At 34.0% G+C, this 23,705-nt stretch overlaps 1 protein-coding gene across 1 annotated transcript in view; it reads left to right on the top strand.

Moving 5' to 3' along the window:
• RFX6 (regulatory factor X6) overlaps positions 1 to 23,705 on the top strand; it is a 52,545-nt gene that overhangs the window by 15,180 nt on the left and 13,660 nt on the right. The window contains exons 5-10 of the mRNA XM_077770867.1: positions 494 to 571; positions 1,885 to 1,912; positions 15,225 to 15,332; positions 19,310 to 19,387; positions 19,504 to 19,617; positions 22,496 to 22,545. Coding sequence (XP_077626993.1) covers positions 494 to 571; positions 1,885 to 1,912; positions 15,225 to 15,332; positions 19,310 to 19,387; positions 19,504 to 19,617; positions 22,496 to 22,545 — 456 coding nt within the window. The remainder of the gene's footprint in view (positions 1 to 493; positions 572 to 1,884; positions 1,913 to 15,224; positions 15,333 to 19,309; positions 19,388 to 19,503; positions 19,618 to 22,495; positions 22,546 to 23,705) is intronic.

Genomic DNA, 23,705 nt, shown 5'->3' with positions numbered 1-23,705 from the left:
TATGCATGACAATAATATCTTCCCTCATACAATGTCATATTTTTTCCTCCATCCAATAAATATACCATAAAGGAAAGCTATCATTTTCTTTTTCAATTGACTAAATTCAAATTGAACCAGAAATTTGCAGAATGGCACTTGATATACTTGGATGCTATGCTGACATTTGCAAATTTGGGTAGTTATATTTAAATGTCTATATTTATAAATTTTTTGGTTTTTGAAGTCTATATTTTTAGGAGTTAGAAGGGGATTGGCTGTTCTTCTTTTTTAATCCCAGAGCCAGAAAGCCAGAAATATGATCATAAGTAGGACTAATGACTATCAAAAGGATTTAGCACATTAAGATGCTACTTGAAAAAAAAATCAGGAAAGGAAGATGATCAAAGGGTTGCAGTTCTTAGCTATGCTTTCCCTCAACTGTATTTTATCTCCTTCTTCCCTTCAAAAAACTCCCTCGTTAACACAGAGCTGGTTCCTGTCCTTGCTCTAGGTATCATTATTACGGGATTGGCATCAAAGAGAGCAGTGCATATTACCACTCCGTTTATTCTGGAAAGGGCCTGACAAGGTAGAGTTCTGTTTTCTTCAAGACAAATTCTCTACATTTCCTGAAATATGTATAATAGCAATTAAATAAAAGACTTTCTCATTTTGCTTATTGAAATGTTTTCTTTTAAGCATCAGACCTTAATTTCAACTTTGTGTGGACATTTACAATGATATGGTCTAGATTACTGGGTAATTTATGTAATTTGCAATCATTAATGAGAAATTAATAGTGAATAAGGTATCCCAAAGAGATGAAAAAGGATAATCAAGTAAGGAGAAATTAATAGTGAACATACCTCAGAGAGATGAAAAAAATAATCAAGTAAGCAGAATTGTTTTTAAATTAGTATTTACTTTTAAGGCTGAGTCTGTTTTCAGACTGATTCAATAAAATAAAGGCAGAAAATGTATTTTTTTTCCCCAAGAAATAACCTGTTTTAAAAATCTATGTCCTTGGGGCGCCTGGCTGGCTCAGTAGGTAGAGCATGTGACTCTTAGTTTCAGGGTCAAGTTCAAGTCCCACATTGGTTGTAGAGCCTACTAAAAATAAAATAAAATAAAATAAAAACCTATATGCTTGATAAGTACCTTACAAAGATGAAAAGTGTATAATAACTCATCTTTAATAATACGTACTTTGAATAGCAGTTTACCTTAAGTGAGATAAAGCTACTGTCCTGTTTGAGTCTTTGTGAAAGGAAATACACAAATGATTATAAAGAACACATTTCTCTAACTTATCATTAACTATCAGGAGGAGGTCATTGATAGCTGGGGTGACATGCAATAAAACCAGTGATAATATATAAGTACTATTTTTTAAATATTGAAGCTCTGAAAAATTAAATCTGCTTCTGAGATTGCCTTATATGGTAGATTTACCAAGAACTGCTCGTTGCTTTCAAAAGAATAATTTTTTCTGAAAAGTAAAGTAACTTGTGAATAAAAATAATTTTATTCACCTGAGTCATACTAAGATGAACTAAGACATGTTGAAGTACATAATGGCAGCTACTGGCTATGACTCACTGCAGATTGAAAATAAAGGCTAGAACACAAGTGAATATTTAATATCAAGTGTTCTTGGCATACCCTATCAGATTTCCTTAAATATTCTTCATTTACTTTTCCTTAATAGACTTATTTTTTAAGTAAGTTGATAAGAATGCTTGGGTCTCTTTGAAAATCAGGGAGATTTCTCTCCAGGTTGTTTTTTTTTTTTTTTACTACTCATGATCTGTAGTTACCACTTTTGTGAGTTCTCTGCATTTCCTTGATTGCTAAAACTGTATATTTATATGTTAACTAATGGAGAATATACTGATTTTTAAGGTTTTCTGGAAGCAAGTTGAAGAATGAGGTAAGAATTATTTTCATCATTATTTTATCTGCTACAATATGTACTACAAACTAAATAATGCTAATCATCCTCGTTGGTAAATATAGAAAAAATGTTAATTTATTAGGAGCCCATTAATATGATTGAAAATTTCAGAAAGAACTAAGTTAGATTGGGGACTACTTATGATTCTTTACATGGACCTACTGAACAATTTCCAATTAACCTAGGAGGGCTAATTTTTCAGTTATTCTTATTCTCACCTAATATCAGATACTTAAGTGACTGCAAAAAAAGACCATTACAGATCCAAGAAATTTCCATTTGAATATAAACAAAAAGCCTAACGCTAAGGATATGGAAGGAATTGCTATTTGGAATACACCCATTTAGACAAAACCCTTAATAGTTATCAAGAAACCCAAATGTTATGCTGTGGTTTGTTTTAACCACTTTGTGTGAGCGTGTGTGTATGTATAGTTAGCTTGCTGACCTCTTGTGCAGTGTGGAGACAGGGTGAATGGCGGAGGTGGGAGCTAGGGAGAAAGGGTACATCTCTCTAGCACACACACACTTACACACTTTCTCCCTAGACACTCCTCCCTCTCCCCACCCCCAACCAAAGAACAGATCAGCAAACTGACTTTATCTAAATGAGTTAGACTACCATTAGGGACTGCATGGCTAATTAGGCACACGATAAGGCCTTCATTATCCTCAAGTTATCTAATCATTAAAAAGAGGTGCCACAGAGCTAAGGGCACATGACAATGTGTTGTGTGGTAAATCTGGACCTGAGGTAAATTGTAACTCCATTAGTTTGGTGAAATGATGCAAGCATATTATCTCAAGGAATAATATAAAGCCCCCAACCCTTTGAAATGACCAATTTCTTCCCACCAGTGCTTTTAATACAGTTAATGGCTAATTACATAATAAAATCCTCTAGATTGCTCTTTTATCAATGAAATAATAGCTCTTTATTAGATAAACAATTGTGAAAGTGCAAAAATATTGACTTAGAAATACACTTCAGTTGACTGAAGTTTATGTCAATAGGGAATTTAAGTAATTTCTCTCAGGTGTTCTTTTTACCACTTGGATGAGGTCGGTGGTACGAGTTAGCCATCAGCTGTTACAGTGCATGCACGGCAAGGCTCATTTCACAGAATACAAGAAAAACTGTTTCTCCAGTGTACTGTTTCTTCCTTAGAGGAAGGCACTACAAATTTGGGTGTAGATTTTGTTAATAAATTTAAAATAAAATATATTTGTTAGGCTGTCATACCGCTGATATTTCCAAAGACTGCAACAGCAATAACGATCGTTACCATGATGATTATAGAAATTAGCACAAGGGCTTTCTAAAGGCTCGGAACTACTCTAAATACTTTTAAAAATGATAATAGAATATTTGTTTAACAAAGCTGACATTTTAAACATTGTTTGGTACTTGGGGTGATCAACCATCATAACCTGCTCAGGACGTGAGACTTTCATTGTCAATCTATATATACTTCAGTTCATTGAAACATTATTAACTGTGAGGTAGGGGTAATGAGGTAGTGTAATTAGTGTTACTAACTTACAGGTAAGGAAACTGATGCTGAAAGATGCATTTGCTTTTTTCAAATTCTGAATAAAGTTCTACTTTTTAAAACTCATGGTCAAGATATTAATCAATAGATATATGGAGTTATAAGTACTAAGGAACAAAACAGTGAATGGATAGAATTGTTCTTTTACAGTGTAGCAGGAAAATATATCTTTTAAAGTAATTATATGCAATTATAAAGGGTGTCATGGGTATTAACCTAGTTTAAGTGGTTAAGGACATTTTCCATAGGAGTGGTTGAAGGAAAGAACTGAGAATAAGTGGGAATTTGGGGAGTGGAATTGGGGAAAAGAGTAACAGTGAAGGAATAGATGTAACAGTATAGTTTAGGATTTCTCAAACTTGGCATTACTGACAGTTCGGGCTATATACTTTTATGTTGTGAGGGATGTCCTGTGCATTGTAAGGTGTTTAGCAACATCACGGTATCTCTGGCTTCTACTCACCAGATTCCACACTTTCCTCTTGTGACAACCAAAAATGTCTCTGACGTTACCTAATGTCAACCACTGACATATGGGAAGGCAAACAAGAGGAGCATCATGTTATACATATGTGCACAAGTCTGGGTGAAAGAATATCTGGACGAGGATGATAGTTCTAGAGATGAAGAGAGGTGACTGATTTTAGCTGGGAAACATTGTAAAGGTAGTTCTATTTTTAATTTTTTGAGGAAACCTCCATATTATTTTCCACAATGGCTGCACCAGTTTTCATTCCTACCAACTGTGCAAGAGGGTGGTTTGTTTTTTGTTTTTTCTCTACATCCTTTTCTCTACATCAGCCAATTCTTGTTGTTTCTTTTGTTTTTGATTTTGGCCAATCTGACAGGTGTGATGTGATATCTCATTGTAGTTTTGATTTGCAATTCCCTGAAGATGAGAGATGGTGAGAATCTTTTAATGTGTCTCTTGGTGTCTATTCATATCATCTGTCCATTTTTTCATTGGATTATTTGTTTTTTGGGTTTTGAGTTGTATCAGTTGATTATATATTTTGGATTCTAACCCTTTATCAGATATGTTATTTGCAAATATCTTCTCCTATTCAGTAAGTTGCTTTTTAGTTTTGTTGATTGTTTGCTGTGCAGAAGCATTTTATTTTAAATGAAAATTTTAAGTGAAAAGACATACCACCTTCCTGGATAAGTACGTTAGATATTATAAATGTGCCTGTTCTTTATAAATTAATTTAGACATTTAATACCCTAATAAGCATTTGAGTGGGTAGCTGATTTTTGTAAGTGATTGAAATGGCTGTACACTTGATGTAGAAGGATATACAGAAAGTAATAGTTATGAGAAATGTAAATAAGAATAGTCAAAAGGGACTTGTCTGGCAGATATCAAAATATTAAGACACTATGATATAAACTCAACTGTAGGTAGAATAAATATATAACAAAGATTAGATACCTGATAAAAAGACCTTAATGTATGATCAAAGAGACATTACAACCAATGAAGGAAAAAAATATTTTTCAGTGAATTGTCTTAATTGTTTTTTGGGGGAAGATGTAGTATCAAATAAATAAATAAAGCTTTTCATAGCATAATGCTAGAAAAATGGACCATTTTGGAGAAAAATTTTATACCTCATGCCTTGTATGAATTTCATATAAATTATTAAATATAAAAGCAATACTTAGAAGGGAACATTTGTATCTACTTCATTTATGGATAAGAAATGATTTTCTTTCTTTCTTTCTTTCTTTCTTTCTTCCTTTCTTTCTTTCTTCTTTCTTTCTTTCTTTCTTTCTTTCTTTCTTTCTTTCTTTCTTTCCTGTGCAAAAAGGTGATTTTATTAAAGCATGGGGATAGAACTTGTGGGCAGAAAGAGCTTCCAGGAATGATTTTCTAAGATGAAAACAATATAAGAAATTTCAAAGGAAAAATAAAAAATGGGGAAATTGAAAAGTATTTTGTATCAAAACATCACATATAAAATTTGAAGTCAAAAGAAAGACTGGAGAAATAAGATAATATTTCTATTTAGTAAAGAAATTTTATCAGTTTATAGAAAAATATGAAGATGGCAGTAAACAGTAAAAGACATGAATAGAAAATACACCTAAGGAAGAAAAGGCCAATAAATGCATGAAAAACAGACTGCCAAATAAAAAATAAACAATATTTTAAATCATATAATTATCAAATATTTAGAAATTAATATGATGATGCTGGTGAAGTTCTGGTGAGATAAGCTGTTTCGTATCCTTCTGGTGAATACTGAACAAACTCCCTGGAAAAAAGTTGGAAGATCTGTATCAAGTCTTTAAAGTGCTCATGCTCTTTCTCCCACAGTTTCACTTTTGCATGAATCTCACATAAAGAAATAACAGAAAATGCTTACAAAATATTATGCAAAAATTGTAATTGACAACTATGAAAAACTGTGTGCAATCTAAATTACTACTAATAAAGAAATGGTGATATCATTTATAGGACTTTTATGGGATTAAATATGTTATTTATTAAGAGTCTGTTTTAATGACATGGAAAATGTTAATTAGGAAGAAAAGCGGACACAAAAGCAAATATTGTATACTTGGCTTCAAATGTGTAAATAAAACTGGATATTTATATGTCATATATGAATGACAGGATTAATATGTATAGCTATGCTATACAATATAATAGCTACTAGCCACAAGTGGGTATTAATTACATCAAATATTGTTTCTCTGTCACATTAACTACATTTCAAGTCTATAATAACCATATACAGCATTGTAGTGTAGACATAGAACATTTTTAGCATCACAGAAAGTTCTGTTGGGCAGCACTAATTTAGAACATGTAAAATATTCATCTCTATGATAACAAGACAACTCAGTAGAAATATAACATGGTATATGGACATGCAATTCATACAAGATGAAAAATAATAACTACAAATAGTGTTGGTATTCATGGCACCCCTATTGATTGACCATAACATAGGGTCAGCAGATATTCTGAATTCCATTCCTGCCAAGAAACATGTGAAAAGTGCTCAACTTAATCAAAGAAGTTTTAATCAGGGAAATGCAAATTAAAACCATAATAAATAAACATGTCACTATTATTGGAATAACAGCAGTCAGAAGTCTGAAAATAAGCGTTGTTAGACATGTGGAGTAAAGGAACGTTCATGAACAGCAGGAGGAACAATCACTAGTAAAGGTGAAGGTGCACATACCTTGTGACTGCTTTCCTAGAGAAACCTTCACACTGTGCTCAAGCAGGTGCACTGCAGTATTGCGTGTAATCTCAGAATACTGGAAAACAAATGGCCATTAATATATGGCGAGAGAATCAATTTTAATATATTTTTACAAGGTAAGACTACACTGCTTTGGAAATGAATGAACTATAGCTATAAGACTCAAATGAGATTCATCTCAAAAACCTAAAGTTGAGTGATAAAAACGTGTTGAATGTAGGATATATGCTGTATTGTACAGGTTTTAAAGCAACAGTATGTATTACTTAAGAGTATTTACATATGAGGTAAATTTTTAGGGGTTTAAATAGGAGTAATATAAACTAAATGAAGAACATTATTTCTTGTGGGGAAGGAAGGTAATAAGATTAGGGAGGGCTACAGAAGCTGCTTTAACATTTCAAATGTGTAATATCTCAATCCATTTGGTTAGTACATGGCTACTTATCACTATCTACACCTTTTTAAGCTTTAAATAGTTCATAATGTAAAAGCTAACAAAATGAAAAATAAGAAAAGCAAAACAAAAAGACAGGAAGAGGATGGTAAGAGGAATTATCAGTTTAATTATTTTTATTATTTTACATTTTTATTCAGTAGTGACTCAAATTTCAGAAATGTCTTAGAGAATATTTCAGAACCCTTTCATCCTCTGGAATAAAACTAACAAAACCTATTCTCAGTACTTTGTCCTGATAAAAGAAAGCCTTTTTTCCCTGTGAATCTTCTAGTGTGCACCAAATTTTGTTTTAACTAGCTCTAATAATGAAGTTGCCATTATTTCTTAGGGAGCCAGCCTCTTGATTTCATACATTTCAACCAGGAAGTCTCCTGATAGCTTGAATTTCCTTCTCCTTAACATCGACCATTCATGGCCATTTAACAACTTTGCACCAAGATAAATAACAAATCCTCCCTCCTTGGTATATGCTTTGCAAATATTTACAGACTGTTATCATGCTCTCTTTTGGTCATCACTTAGCCAAACTGTGGTGCTTAAATCCTTTAATCTTTCCTCATAAATCAGACCGTCTTGCCTTCTAATTATATGGTTTCTTTTCTGCAGGTTTCTTCTTGTTTTCTTTTGGATATAAGACTTAATAGTTTACCCAAGAGTACTGATGTCATTGGTTGAGAGGAACACTCCCCCTCCCCCCCCACGCACCTCCTAGACCTCTGTAACTGGCCTATGACTTGGCACCAATTTTGGTGCAATTAAAATAGCAAACATATTAGTGTAATTAAAATGATCATGTTTTACTTTTTCTCCCAGTTTTATCAATTGTTCCTTTTTGTGCTGCATGTTCTGGATGGCATATAATTATTTGATTTATACCAACTTTGCACACAATTGTTAATATATCCAACAAATTTAATTTAAAAACCTTTTCCTTTGGCACTTTTGCCTCCTGTTGATTCTGCATGTTGCTAGTGTCTATTACACAAAACTGCTATTTATCAAGATGAGAGTTTTAAATAAGCATTTAAATATAATAGATATACTTTGTTCTTTATGTGTTTCCTTAGCACTCTAACATTTTTTTAATTGGGAAAGGTATTGTTCTTAACACACACATATGCACATTTAATTTAATTTTTTTCATTAAAAATGTTTTAAATGTTTATTATTGAGAGAGACAGAGCGTGAGTTGGGGAGGGGCAGAGAGAGAGAGGGAGACGCAGAATCTGAAGCAGGCTCCAGTTTCTGAGCTGTCAGCACAGAGCTCAATGTGGGGCTCAAACTCATTAACTGCGAGATCATGACCTGAGCCAAAGTCAGATGCTCAACCAACTGGGCCACCCAGGCGCCCCCACACATTTTAAAAATAACCATAAGACAAAAATTCAAGACCTACTCCACAGCTTAACATAGAGAAGTCCTTTATGTGACCCCACCCCAATCACCTACCAAAAGGTACTGCTCTCCAAAATTTGATGTTAATCACTCTTTTTTTTTCCCCCCTTAAAGTTGATCACTTATGAATATATACCTAAACAATGTGGTTATGGCTAAACAACAATATAAATGTACTTAATACCACTGAACCATATACTTCAAAGTGATGCATTATTTTATTGCCCTGTTTATTGTCGCCAATGTTCTGTTCATTATTTGCTCTACATAGAATAGATTCATTTTTTTGTGACTTTCTGGTTTCATTTAGCATTAGATTTTGTGATTGATCAATGTTCATGAATAGGTAGCTTTAATACCCTTATTTATACTGCTGTATAATATTCCACTCTATGAAAATATCACAATGCATTTATTCATTCCATTGTTGGTGGACTTTTTTCTTTTCTATTCTTTTTAAAATATAATTTATTGTCAAATCGGCTAATATACCGTATGTAAAGTGTACTCTTGGTTTTTGGGGTAGATTCCTGTGGCTCATCGCTTACATACAACATCCAGTGCTCATCTCAACAAGGGGTGGACATTTTTTTCTGAAAAATTAGTGCATGAACATTCTTCAGGTGCACATGTGCAGAAGTGGAAATCCAGGTTCTAGGATACGCTCATGTCTAACTTTACTAGTTAAGATGAAGTTGTTTTCCAAAATGGTTGTGTCAATTTATGTCTGCCCAACCATGCGTGAGCATTCCTTTCGTTCCACATTCTCGCTGATACTTAGCATTGAATGACATTTTAGTTCTTGCCAATCCAATGGGTGCAAAATGGTACCTGTGATTTTCATTTGAAAATTGCTTTTAATAACTACATCAAAAACATAAGCTTGTATTTTTAAAGAATTTTTATTGCCCAGTTCTGTTCTTTGAAATATTTCTCTAATGATTAGTAATGTTGAGTATCATTTCATGTGCTTGTTAACTAATGTACATCTTCTTCAGAGAAATGTCTATTCACATCTTTTGTCAATTTTTGAAGCAGGTTGTTTGTTTTGTTGTTAAGTTTTACAAGTTCTCTATATGTCCTGGATATTAATCCCTTATCAGACATATGATTTGGGAATATCTTCTCCCATTCCATTGATTATCTTTTTACTCTGTTGACAGTGTTCTTTGATGCATAAAAGTTTTTAATTTTTAGGAAGCTCAATTTGTCTTTTTGTGTTGTTGTCATATCTAAGACAACAAAGCCTGTGGATATCCAATTTTTCCAGTACCATTTGTTGAAAAGACTGCCCTTTCCTCATCGAATGCTGTTAAGTACCTTTGTCAAAAATCATGTGGCAGTTTTTGTGTGAGGCTTTACTTCTGAGTGTTCTGTTCTGTTCCACTGTATGTTTGTCTTTGTGTCAAAACTACTCTCTTTTGATTATTGCAGCTTTTTAGTAGGTTTTAAAACCAGGAATTGTGAGTTCTCCAAATTAGTTTTTATTTCAAGATTGTTTTTACTATTTGGAGCTCCTGAGATTCCATATGAATTTTAGGATGGATTTTTCTATTTCTGCAAAAACCATCATTAAGAGTTTGCATTGATTCTGTGGATTGCTTTGGGTACTATTGACATTTTAACAGTAAGTTTTACAAATTAAGAACATAGGATGTCTTTCCCTTTATGTTTTAATTTCTTTGAGCATTATTTTGTAACTTTCATTATACAAGTCTTTCACCTCCTTGATTATGTTAATCCCCATGTATTTTATTCTTTTTGATGTTATTGTAAATAAAATTACTTCCTTAATTCTTTTCAGATTGTTCATTGTTATTAAAATACAACTGATGGGGGCGCCTGGGTGGCTTAGTCGGTTAAGCGTCCGACTTTCGCTTAGGTCATGATCTCGCGGTTCGTGGGTTCGAGCCCTGCGTCGGGCTCTGTGCTGACTGCCAGCTCAGAGCCTGGAGCCTATTTCCAAGTCTGTGTCTCCCTCTCTCTGTGACCCTCCCCTCTTCACGCTGTCTCTCTCTCCTAGAAATAAATAAAAATATTAAAAAATAAATAAATAAAATAAAATACAACTGATGTTTTCATATTGACTGTACCCTGTTACTTTGCTAAATTCATTTATTTCTAACAGGGTTTGTGTGTGTGTGTGTGTGTGCAATCTCTGTGGTCTCCTATATATAAGATCATATCATCTGCAAACAGATAATTTTACTTCTTTCTTTCCAATTTGGATGCATTTTTTTTTCTTTTTCTTACCTAAGTGTTCTGGCTAGGACTTCTAGTACTATGTTGAAAAGAAGTGGTGAAAATGGGAATTCTTGCTTTGGTCCTGATCTTAAAGAAAATGCTTTCAGCCTTTCACTATTGAATATGATGTTTGCTGTGGGTTTTTCATATGGCTTTTATTATGTTGAGGTACTTTACTTCTATTCCTAGTTTGTTAAGTATTATTAATGTCAAAGTGTGTCAAATTCTGTCAAATGCACCAGTTGAAATAATCATGTGATTTCCCCTCTTTATTCTGTTAAGGTGGTTAGTGTATAACACTGATTGCTTTTTGCATCCAAGAAATAAATCTCATTTGGTCATGGTGTATAATATTTTTAATATGTTGCACTTTGTTAGTATTTTGCTAAGGATTTATGCATGAATGTTCATAATGTATATTGGCCTGTATGTTTTTTTCCTTGTAGTATCTTTGTCTGACTTTGGTATCAAGATAATGTTGGCCTCATAAAATGAGTTAGAAGGTGTTCTCTCCTCCTCAATTTTTGGAAAACCTCAAGAAAGTATAGTGTTAATTCTTCTTTATATGTTTGGTACAATTCACTAGTGAAACCATCAGGATCAAAGCCTTTCTTTGTCAGATTTGTGATTACTAATTTAATTTGCTTACTGATTATAGACTGATTCAGATACTGTATTTTCTTTCTTTGTGATTCATTCTTGATTGAATTTGTGTTTCTAGGAATTTATCCATTTCATCTAGGTTATCCAACTTGTTGATGTACATTTGTTCATGTATCCTCTTAAAATCCTTTCTCAATAGACTCAGGAGTTTTACCTTTTTTAAATTTTAGTCACTTGAGTCTTCTCTATTCCTTTTTTTTTTTTTTTTAGTGAATCTACCTATGAGTTTGTCAATTTTGACCTTTTTAAAGAACTAACCTTTGGTTTCATTGATTTTCTTTATTGTTTGTCTATTCTCTATTTCACTTCTCTGTTTTAATCTTTATTATTTCCTTTCTTTTTCCCAGTTTGGGTTTAGTTTGTTCTTTTCCTAGTTCCTGAAGTTGTTTATTTAGATTGCTGATTTGAGATCTGTCTGATTTTTTAATGTAAGCATTTATAGCTATAAAATTCCTCCTTGGCACCACTCTCACTGCATCCTGTAATTTTGATGTAACACATTCCCATTTTCAAGAATCTTCTAATTTCCCTTATAATTTCTTCCTTGATCTACTGATTGTTTAAGAGTATGTTTAATTTCTGAGGTGCCTGGTTGGCTCAGTCAGTTAAGTGTCTGACCTTATGGTTTATGAGACTGAGACTCACATTGGGCTCTGCGCTGACAGTGGAGCCTGCTTGGGATTGTCACTCTCTCAAAATAAATAAACCTTCAAAACCCAGTATGTTTAATTTCCACAAATTTGTGAATTTCCCTAGTTTTCCTTCTGCTCTGATTTCTAACTTCATGCCATAGTGGCCAGATAAAATATTTTATATTATATCTAACTTTTAAAATCTATTGAGAGTCCATTTGTGGCCTCACATATAGTGTAACCTAGAAAATGTTCTATGTGCACTTGTGAAAAATGTGTATTCTGTTGTTAGGTAGTAAATATTTTAATTCACTTCTCATTTGCTTTTGTATATATTATACAACTATTTTCTTTTTGGCTACCATGGGGATTACATTTATCATCCTAAAGCTATAGCATTCTAACTTGAATTTATACCAGCTTAACCTCAATAATATACAAAACTTTCCTCCTTTCAAGTTTTGTCCCTACCTCTTTCAGTTATTGATGTCACAGAATTACATCTTTATTAATTGTGTGTCCAAAATATATATACTAAAGTTTGTCTTTTAATAAACAATATCTTTAATATTAATGTCTTTAATATTTCTTGTAAAATGTCAAATAGTAATGAACTTGCTATTTACTATTGAGTATGATATTTTCTATGGATTTTTGATAGATTATTTTCTTATTTTGTATTTTTTGATATTTTGATAGATTATTGAATGATTAAGGAAAATTTCTTCTGTTTCTGTCATAGACAGAGAGAGCAACAGAGAGAAAGAGAAGTGAATGGTGGTTGGATTTTTAACAAATGCTTTTTCTGTATCAATTGAGATGATTATATATGGTATTCTACATATCCCCTCCCCTTTTTTTCTTCTGTCAGTGTGGTGACACTGGGTTCTTATTGACTAATGGGTTTGGTTTGCTAATATTTTATTTGGTACTGTTTCAAGTATGATAATAACCAGGAATGGCCTATGATTTTTCTTTTTTTTTCTGTCCTTGTCCAGTTTTGGCATAAAAATTTTCAAACAAATTGGAAGGAGGTTCTTCTTTTCCATTGTCTGAAAAAAAAAAGACCTTTTAGGTTTGAAAATATCTGTTCACTGAATGCTTGATAAAATTCACCTTTAAATCTTCTGAGCCTGTTTTTTTTTTCCTTTGTGGAAAGAGTTTTGATTATTAATTATATTTGTCAATGGAAATGAAACTATTCTCATATTCTTAACTTAAATTTCATACAACACTATGTATTGCCATTTTTTTGTTTTTGTTTTTCTTTCTTTTCCAATCTCACCAAATTACATCTTGGGATGAATAAACATGATTTTCCCCCCATGAAAAAAGGTATAAGAAAACAATGTAAGCTTTCCTAAAATTAGAATTTAAGTGCATTTTTGTTATGTTTATCAAATGTTAGTTTCATATTCTTTGCCAATTACTTTTTCCTCCCTTTAAGATTAAATTCCTTATTTCTCATACTCTATTATTTTCCCAGTTTGGTGACAGTACCATTCTTTGACAGTACAATGATGATCTATGCTCATAAATGACAAATTCAAGCATTAAAAATATTTGAAGCATATCTTGATTAAGACCGATTAAGTAGAGTGGATTGGAATTAACTGTGCTAATATATCAGTTCATGATAGCTAATCATTTATATAGTAGTTCTTGAGAATTAGTTAATTTCTTGAGAATTAGGGGCGCCTGGGTGGCTTAGGAAGTTAAGTGTCCAACTCTTGGTTTTGGCTCAGGTCATGGTCTCATGAGTTCAAGCCTTACATTGGGCTCTGTACTGACAGCATGGAGCCTGCTTAGGATTCTCTCTCCCTCTCTCTCTCTGCCCCTTCCCTGTTCATTCATGGTCTCTCTCAAAATTAAATAAACTTAACAAATAAAAAAAACTCTTAAGAATTATTTAATCAGAATAATTCTTCTCTATTCATACTTGAAAATAAGGGATAACAAGGATGAAAACGAAAACCTAACCTGAAAATATATTTATATTTCACTTTTAATACAATTTGTTTGAAAGCTTATATCAAATCTGTCAATGAGAAATCAGTGTTCTTAAAATACCAGCTTTAATGACTGAAAGTCCTCCCAACTTCTTCCTGATTTAGCATGTGAGTCTGTAATAGTCTACAAAGGTTGGGAATGATAAGACAGGGTAGGAACCTAACCTGTATAAGCAAAAAATCTTCAATATCACAGAAACAAACAAAGAAACACAAAAGCTGTAGAAGAAAATACAGGAAAATTATGGGAAAGAATGAAATTTGGTCCTTGACAGGAATACTTTACTTCCTATACTATAGTCACAACTTCATTCTTTGCCCAATCTTTTTATTACACTCTAGTTTGCTAAAACTTTGAGGAGCAGGAACAATCAGCTGTGACCTGGAAGACTGATTTGCTGAGGCTCTGGTTCCATCACCAATATTCAGTCTCTCTTTCTGTGCGGATTTTTTGTAGGGACATCAACTTTGCGGCATTATATATTATTTGTTGTTTGTCACTTTTTCTAATTTTTGAAGACTACTAGAAGTGTGCTATTTATTCCCCAAGGGATCCAAAAGAAGAACACACATCTAAATTCAGGGTGGGGGAAGATTGAGTTGAGAAAGTCCAGAGTACTAATTTGAGAATGAGAAGACTTAGACTCCACTCCCAAGTCTATCACTAATTATTTCTGAGACTAAAGAAATTACTTAACTTCTTATCATCGTGTTTACTTAATCTATAAATGTATTTGGTAATTCTTGATCCTCTTATAGTTCAAATAGCTTCAAAAGTTCTAAAAATAAGTCTTTCAAAACATATGCCATTAACAAATATGAACTAAAATTAAATTTCTAAAAGTGGTACAAACTGACAAATGTTCAAAAGTAAAATCCAAAATAAGAGAAAATATCCTATGAAATTATTTATGATTTGTCAATAATGATTCCGCTGACATGTCTTCTTTGTTCAATTGAATGATCTGAAAGTTTACCAAAATCTCTTAATTTGTCATGGTTTGCAGGATGAAGAATAATGATATTTTATGGGTTTCTATTTTATTAGAATTGTATTTTGGAGCCAAGTAGTTGATAATGATTTCTTTCTTTTCATTCTTCTGAATTATAGGGTGGCTTCACTCGTAAATATTCACTAAGCTCAAAAACGGGAACACTTCTTCCAGAATTCCCCAGTGCTCAACACCTTGTGTACCAAGGATGCATTTCTAAAGACAAGGTATCAATTAAAGATACTTCTCTATTGATTTTCTGATATGCTGGCTCCCTATCTGCATTTTCTGGGAATCTCATGGCATTTGCAGGAACTAGTCAGAAATCTGCATAATCAAACATAATTGACTGATTTATAGGAGGGACAAATGTTTACTAACATTGATTAAACACTTTCCAATTAATTATTTACCATCTCCATGATAGTATGTAATCAGAATTTGGTAAACTGAACCTCAAAATACTAATGATTATTTTTTCAAGGACAAAAATACAGATTATTTTTCAAGGAAGAAAATATGAGAAAGTGTCTCTCACATGCAGTTTCTTTAATTATAAGCTTTATGTTTTTGATTAGCTTCATATAATTTCAGTAGTCATCAGGCACTTCTCTAGGACAGAATTTGTTCCTAGCATCGAGGAGGCAATACCTAGATGAATGGCAAGAACTATACTAGAAGTTGACAAAGCTTCCTTTCTATTCTAAACTTCTGTGCTCCCTTATATTTGCAATTTTTTTTTTTTTTGAAAATTAAGGAAGAAACAGTTTCATGGGATTCAGTTTATAAGTAATCCTCAATGTGACCCTTCAATGCTTATATAGTAAAATCTAAGAGTAAATCCTCCTCTATTTCTGAGTTTCTAAAGTCACTTGCTGAGAACCTACTGGCTGACTAATGGCAGGATCCACTATTAAATCAGGACATAATGATTTCTGCATTTTTATTTCAATCAAAGTTCATTTCTCATTAGCATTTAAGGAAAATGTCTTTTTAAAATTATGTTTTAACATTTATTTTTGAGAGGCACACACACACACATACACACATACAGAGTGTGAGCCTGGGGAGGAGGTGGGTAGAGAGAGAGGGAGACATGGAATGTGAAGAAGGCTCCAGGTTCTGAGTTGTCACCACAGTGCCCGGTGTGGGGCTTGAACCCATGAGCGATGAGATCATGACCTGAGCTGATGTCAGACACTCAGCCAACTAAACCACCCACGCTCCCCAAGGAAAATATCTTTAATAGTATGTTAAGTCAGTTCGTATTCTTGAGGTTCAAAGACAGAAGAATATGATTATGTCCAGCTGATTTAGTAGTGGGTTTTGTGTAGAAACTGGAAATAAAAACAATGCATTGATAAAAAGATCTATTGACAGATAAGTAGAGTTGCACAGCCACTTCCAGGATTTATTCTGATGAGCTACTCTTCCTATTAAGAATAGTCAAAATATTGAAGATAATTCTCAGATGCTGATTCTAAGCAAGTCTCCTGAAGTATGTCCACTTTCTGTCATTCTCCTCTCCCATCACATTTCTTGAAATTATCACATTATTTTTTTATCTTATAAGGTATAATTATGACTTTAGATTTGGGTGTCTCGTGTGGCATTCTGTGGAGAAACCTGTGGATATCAGTGGGACTCCAGGGAATATGGTTCTTTTGGGGAGGGTGTTGTTGGGCCCCTTTGTGGAGAAATTGCTTACATGCAAACATATCATGTAGATGTTTGCTGTATAAATAAATATACCTGGTGAAAGAGAGGGAAAGGGGGAGAGCAACAAAGGAAAAACAAGAAATGAGGGCATGTTCCAATTGTTTATTTCAATTTCTCTGCTGGCTTCCAAGGAATTCCTTACCTGTCAACTTGAAAAACTGGTCTGTAGATCATTTCTCACTCAGGTATCAGGATGCTTAAATAAACAACCCCTGGTTTCTAAGTTCCTTCCTAGTGGTCCTCATCATGAGCACCAGGGACTAACATTCCTCTTTGTCCCTTGAAAACAGATGGACGCTACTTTTCACCTTCTTAGCCAGTAGCCCAGTTCCCTGTCAGTTTCTAGAAAGGGGGGTGGGGCTGAGGCTAAGCACTTTAGCATCTGCTTTCTTGAGACAGAAAGGATGGGACTTCCCAGTGGGAAGTTGATCCCAGTGAGGTGGGGGTTGGCCAAAGCTGAGGGACCACTTTCTGCCTCATCATGGTGTCACTCAAGGCAGTTGCCACCCCTCACCACATACTCACTAACTTTACAGGAGATAAGCTTCGCCTCTGCTCCTGCCCTGTATAATGTGGTGTTTTACTCTCAGGAAATTGAGCAAAATTATGTTTGTAAATAATGCAAGCCATGCTACAATAAAAATTTATTGTCCTAAGACTATGTAAATACTAAATAAGCAAATGTAGTACCAATAATAAGATTAAAAATTTTTGCTGATTTGTGTAGGAAAGAATAAACTCTAACATACATCAGTGGAAATACTTGTGAAGATAAAAGCTTACTAATACTTTAGGAGATTTCAGGGATCAAAGGGTTAATTTTGACAACAGTTGTGAACTTTCTATATTTCATACTGTCCTTATCCTTATTTTCAAAAATATGCATTAGAAACCTACTTAAAATGTAATGTCATTGCCTAAAGTATAGACCACGTCTCAATTGCATTAATGGTGACATATTCTGTGAGAGGGGTCCTGTAGTCAGCATACCTCCTTTCAGGGAGATTGGTAATTTGCATGTCATCATTGTGCAGCTTTGAGCTAAATTACAAAGATGGGTGCTGTCACTGGGCTCTAGGGACAAATATTGGAAAGTGGAGGTTACAGTGGGACACCCCCATCACCATCACCACCCTAGATACTGCTGGGATAAAAGTAGCCCCAAAGGTCAATCTCTCAGCATGTATTATGGATTATTCGAACCACTTGTGTGTGTTAATTTGTTTAGTCCTCATAACAACTCTTTTAGAAATGTAGTGTTATTATCATCTCCATTTTCCAGATGAGAAATTTAAAACACACAAGTTAAGTAGGTTTCTTGACATCATATAGCTAGTAAGTGGCAGATTAGAGCTAATATTCACATCCAGGTAAAAAACTCACACCTGTAACTGTAAGCCATGTTCTTATTCGCTTAGACTACATAACCAGTAACAGGTAGTGTATTTCTAGATTATAAAATAAGGACATTTGACTATTATTAATCTGTTAAAATATTATCTAGTTCTAATCCATTACAAATTTTAGAATATGTTTAAAACTTTTTAGGGGCGCCTGGGTGGCTCAGTCGGTTAGGCATCTGACTTCGGCTCAGGTCATGATCTCATGGTTCCTGGGTTCGAGCCCCGTGTCAGGATCGGTGCTGGCAGGTCAGAGCCCGGAGCCTGCTTTGGATTCTGTCTCCTTCTCTCTCTGCCTCTCTCCCACTTGCACTCTGTCTCTCTCTCAAAAATAAATAAACATCAAAAAATAAAAAATAAAGCTTTTTAACTATGCAACCCAAATATCTGTGGTAATGTGGAAGCAGAGACTTTTCATAATAGCCATTCACTATTGAAATCTTTTTTGGGTAGATCTATGAGGCATTTGATATTACTAATATCAAGTAATATTTAGTAAGATCTTACTGTGTACTAGGCACTATGTGCCTGATATTTTATTTAATCTTTTTAATACCATGTGGGTAATACGTTATTACTATCCTACTTAAAGAAAGAAAGCTTAGGGTTCAGAGACAAAACAGCCTATGCAAAGTAGTGCAGTAGAACTGGGTGCGCAATTTCAGCTGAGTCCAGAACCCAAACTGGAAACCACCATGCCACGCTGCCCAGCACACACTTAATAAAACTGTGTGAAGTTATTGTATTTTACCATTTTATGTGTATTTCTGCAATCAAGGGTAATTTTCTTCTTAGGTAGAAAAATACAATGTTGATTTGGCCCACAGCTCCTTGCTCAATCAGCCTTTTCATTGTTCCTATGATGCTATACTGTAATTGTCTATTTGCTTGCCTTTCTCCTTTCACAAGGCAGTTAAGTTCCTGGAAATAAGAACCGTATGTTAATTTTTGATTCCTTGACATTGAGCACAATGCCTGGTACATAAGAGGAGCTTAAAAAATGCGTGCCGGACAAATGAATGCATAAACGAATGAAGGCAGTATTGAAAGGATTCTTTGGTTAAGCGTTTTCTTCCTTGAAATAGGTTGATACCCTCATAATGATGTATAAAACTCACTGCCAGTGCATCCTGGACAATGCAATTAATGGAAACTTTGAAGAGGTAAGGATGACAATGAATGCTTTGCTGATCGTACCATGTATACTTTCTTGTCCTGTTTTTGATGAGTTCATGTGAAGGAGGAATCTTAGTGTTTATACTTTTTGCTTTATAACTAGATCCAGCATTTCTTATTACACTTTTGGCAAGGAATGCCTGATCATCTTCTTCCCCTGCTTGAAAACCCTGTTATCATTGACATTTTCTGTGTTTGTGACTCAATTCTTTATAAGGTAAGGTCTTTGGGGTGTCTAAACATGAACCATATGTTTTCTTTATGAGTATTCTATATAAATTTTTGCATTGTATTTTCAATAACTATTATTTCTGGCTGGAGATACAGTATTCTTTTTGTCTGATGAGAAAGCAATATTTACTAGTGTATGTATTATAGTTAAATATAAATTAAAATAAAATCAATTTCTGTTTACAGTTAAGAATGATTCCAAATGTGACATACTCACTAAAACATGTAAATCTTGTTAATTTTTATTACCTGCTTAAGGTGTTTTCAGAGTGAATTACATAATGGCTTTTTCACTGTTGGTATTTTTGGGGGAAAGCAGAATTAAGCACTCTTATGGGATTAACAACTTAAAAATATTGGAAATCTCTATGTTTTATGTATTAATGTTCATTTCTGTTCTAAAACCAAGTAAGAGTATGCAAATGGCTACAGACGGATTATGAAGACATTACAAACAAAGATGAGCTCGTTGGCCTTCTAGCCAAACATTTATCCGGGAAGAGAGAGAAACTAATTCCCTGACAGTCTGTCCCCTAGTTACAGCAACAGCAAGGTCCAAGCTGAGGGAGAAAACTGTGTTACAATCCGAGTACTTTACAGTGAGTTTGTCTACACTTACCTGTTCAGTTGTCAGAAGGAAAACAAGACTTTTCCTTTTAAAATATAATCTGAAAAAATAGTGGGGGAGAGGGAGGGAGGCAAACCATGAGAGACTCTTGAATGCTGAGAACAAACTGAGGACTTATGGGGGGTGGGGGGAGAGAGAAGGGGGGGTGATGGGCATGGAGGAGGGCACTTGTGGGGATGAGCACTGGGTGTTATATGGAAACCAACTTGACAATAAACTATTTAAAAATATCATAATCTGAGTTTGCAAGAAAATCCAAAAGAGAACCCTGTTAAGCATTTAGAAAATAAAATCCTCCTAAATTGGTTGCTACTATTAGGTTCTCAGCAGAAGCTAGATGAACTCAGACTGGAAGCAATTTTGCACACCAAGAACTGGTAGGTAGTCTTGAGCCAGAATGGGGGAGCTCATATTTTAATCCTCTGTTCAGTTTTCCCTATCACAGGATAACATAATGGAGCAAGTGCAGTATATTCCTGGCCTTTAGTTCAAATTCATGTTGAAGAAGGACAAATAGTCTGGGTTTTGTTTTTGTTTTTGTTTTTGGATCCAACACAAAACTCCTGAGTTTAAATACTTTTAAATGAACTAAGTTTCTCCTCTTCATGGGGTGGGCCCAGGGAGGCACAGTGAGCATTATAAATAGAGCAGCGTAGAATGAGTTTCTGGTAGATCTTCATTCCTCGCTGGAGAGTGGTCAGGTTTTAGTCCATAAAACAGCACATGACTACCAAGGCCAGTTCATTGGTAACTAACATACTGGGCATATATGATACTGTCTTATATACATGGAACACATGCAAATTTTGCTGGTAAGCAACACAGGCCTTTGAAGATTAGGGTCTACTCACATTTTGAAACATCTTCTCCTCTTGGTCCTTTTCCTCAGGCTGGACTACTGAGTTTATCAGCCAGCTTAATGGATCTGCATTGCTCATATCCTTATCCTCTTCCTTTATTTATTCTAGTTTTTCCTGAGCTGGGATAAGTCAGCTCTATCTATATTCTTCTTTCTACTGGTTCTCATCCAGGCCCTACCCACCTCATCCATGTTTAGAGCTCAGTCTAGCCCTTTCTTTCTGTATTTTCTTTTAATTTTTTAATCAATTAATTTATTTTTATTTTTTAATTTAAATTCAAGTTAGTTAACATACAGTGTAGTATTAGTTTCAGGAGTAGAACCCAGTGATTCATCACTTATATAGAACACCCAATGCTCATCCCAACAAATGCCCTCTTAATGCCCATCACCCATTTAACCCATGTTCCCCACTCACCACTCTTCTAGGAACCCTCAGTTTGTTCTCCACATTTAAGAGTCTCTTATAGTTTGCCTCCCTTTCTGTTTTTATATTATTATTTTCTTACCTTCCCCTATGTTCATCTGTTGTATTTCTTAAATTCCACAGATGAGTGAAATCATATGATATTTGCCTTTCCCTGACTGACTTATTTTGCTTAGCAGAATATACTCTAGTTCCATCCATGTTGTTGCAAATGGCAAGATTTCATTTTTTTAAATCACTGAGTAATATTCCATTGTGTGTGTGTATATATATATATATAAATTCTTTATCCATTTATTAGTCAGTGAACATCTGGGCTCTTTCCATAATTTGGCTATTGTTGATAGCACTAGTACAAACATTGAGGTGCATGTGCCCCTTCAAATCAGCATTTTCGTATCCTTTGGATAAATACCTAGTAGTGTGATTGGTGGCTCATAGGGTGGTTCTATTTTTAACTTTCTGAGGAGACTCCATACTGTTTTCCAGAGTAGTTGTACAGTTTGCATTCTCATAAGCAGCTCAGAAGTATTCGTCTCTCTCCACATCCTCACCAACATCTGTTGTTTCCTAAGTTGTTAATTTTAGCCATTGTGACATGTGTGAGGTGGTATCTCATGTGGTTTTGACTTATATTTCTTTGATGATGAGTGATGTTGACTATCTTTTCATGTATTCTTTGTGTTCTGATAATTAACTCTCTGGGCCCAGTATATTAGTGCCACTTGCTTAACTTAGTATTGTAATGTTTCTAGATCCCCACCTCTTGCCTTTCTTACACGCATGCCTCACACATACATTCATTTTAGAGATAAAAGTATAACTTCCAGAAATGAGTTAGCATATTAATTCTCTAGAAAGCTAGGAGTAAAAAGTAATTGACAAATAAGCATCTTTCAACAAAAATACTAAGTAAGGATTTATGTTAACTCTCTTTTGCTGTGATTAAGGTTCTTACAGATGTACTCATTCCTGCAACAATGCAAGAAATGCCTGAAAGGTAGGTTCAGTCAATAAATGTGGTAGTTTCTTAGTGTAGGGTTTAACACTATCCATTATATTAAAGGAAAACATTAAATAAAAATTCACGTGTTTATAAAGATTACTTTCCTGCTTCTGTCCCTTGATTAGTTAGAAGATGTGCCTCAAGCCTAATACTCAAACCTCAATGAGCAAAATTGATAGAATAATCTTGAAATCCTTTTAATACGAGACATGTCTAAGTGAAAAATAAATATTTAAGTGGCATTTTGACCTTTGAAATACTGAGAAAGTTCTTCAATAGAAACTGCTACAGGAATATAAATGGGGATAATTGATGGAAAAAACCCACAATAATAAAAATTAAAAAATATTTTCTTTATTACTAAAGACTATTTATTAATATTATTTATTATTAGTGGTTTTAATTGCAAAATCATAAAGTAGCATAATGGAATTACCATCTTCTTTTAACAAAGGAATAAGAGCTCAAATAGACTGTATTCCCCATCCTGGGAACTTTGTACCTTTTGATCCCTTCCATCCATATTGCCCCACAATGACCCCCAACCCTTCTGGCAACTGATGACAGGTGGCAACTGGACTATTGTGGTGATCAGCTCACAATGTATACAAATGTCGAATCACTATGTTGTACACATGGAACTAATATAATGTTGTTTGTTAATTATACTTCAATAAAAAAAATCTCAAATTGAAATGATACCTGAAATTTTTCACAAAAACTTTCTGATGTGTGAACAATAAAAAGTTGAAAATAAAAAGCCAAAATTTTCTTTGTAAACAAAGTCTAGTGAAAAAAAGAGAAATTTATTTTAGTATTCTGGGCACAAATACATGTAGGATGGACATAGTTGATGGTCAATAAATACATGATGATTGATAAAACAGAGTTTAGTTTTTATTTACTTTTTCCTGTAGATAGTTTTACATATTTATATAAAGTTGTTATTGTCCTGATCATTGGTTTCTTTTAATTAACAATATGTAATCTTTAATTTTTATTTTTTATTAAAACATTTTTTTAATGTTTTAAAGAGACACAGCATGAGCAGGGGAGGGTCAGAGAGAGAGGGAAATACAGAATCTGAAGCAGGTTCCAGGCTCTGAGCTAGCTGTCAGCACAGAGCCCAATGCGGGGCTCAAACCCACAAACTG

This window comes from Crocuta crocuta, unplaced genomic scaffold (assembly GCF_008692635.1).
Source record: "Crocuta crocuta isolate KB4526 unplaced genomic scaffold, BGI_CrCroc_1.0 scaffold562, whole genome shotgun sequence".
NCBI classification, from domain to species: Eukaryota; Metazoa; Chordata; class Mammalia; order Carnivora; family Hyaenidae; genus Crocuta; species Crocuta crocuta.
The sequence above is the reverse complement of the archived record's forward strand: the minus strand, read 5'-3'. Positions and strand labels throughout refer to the sequence as shown.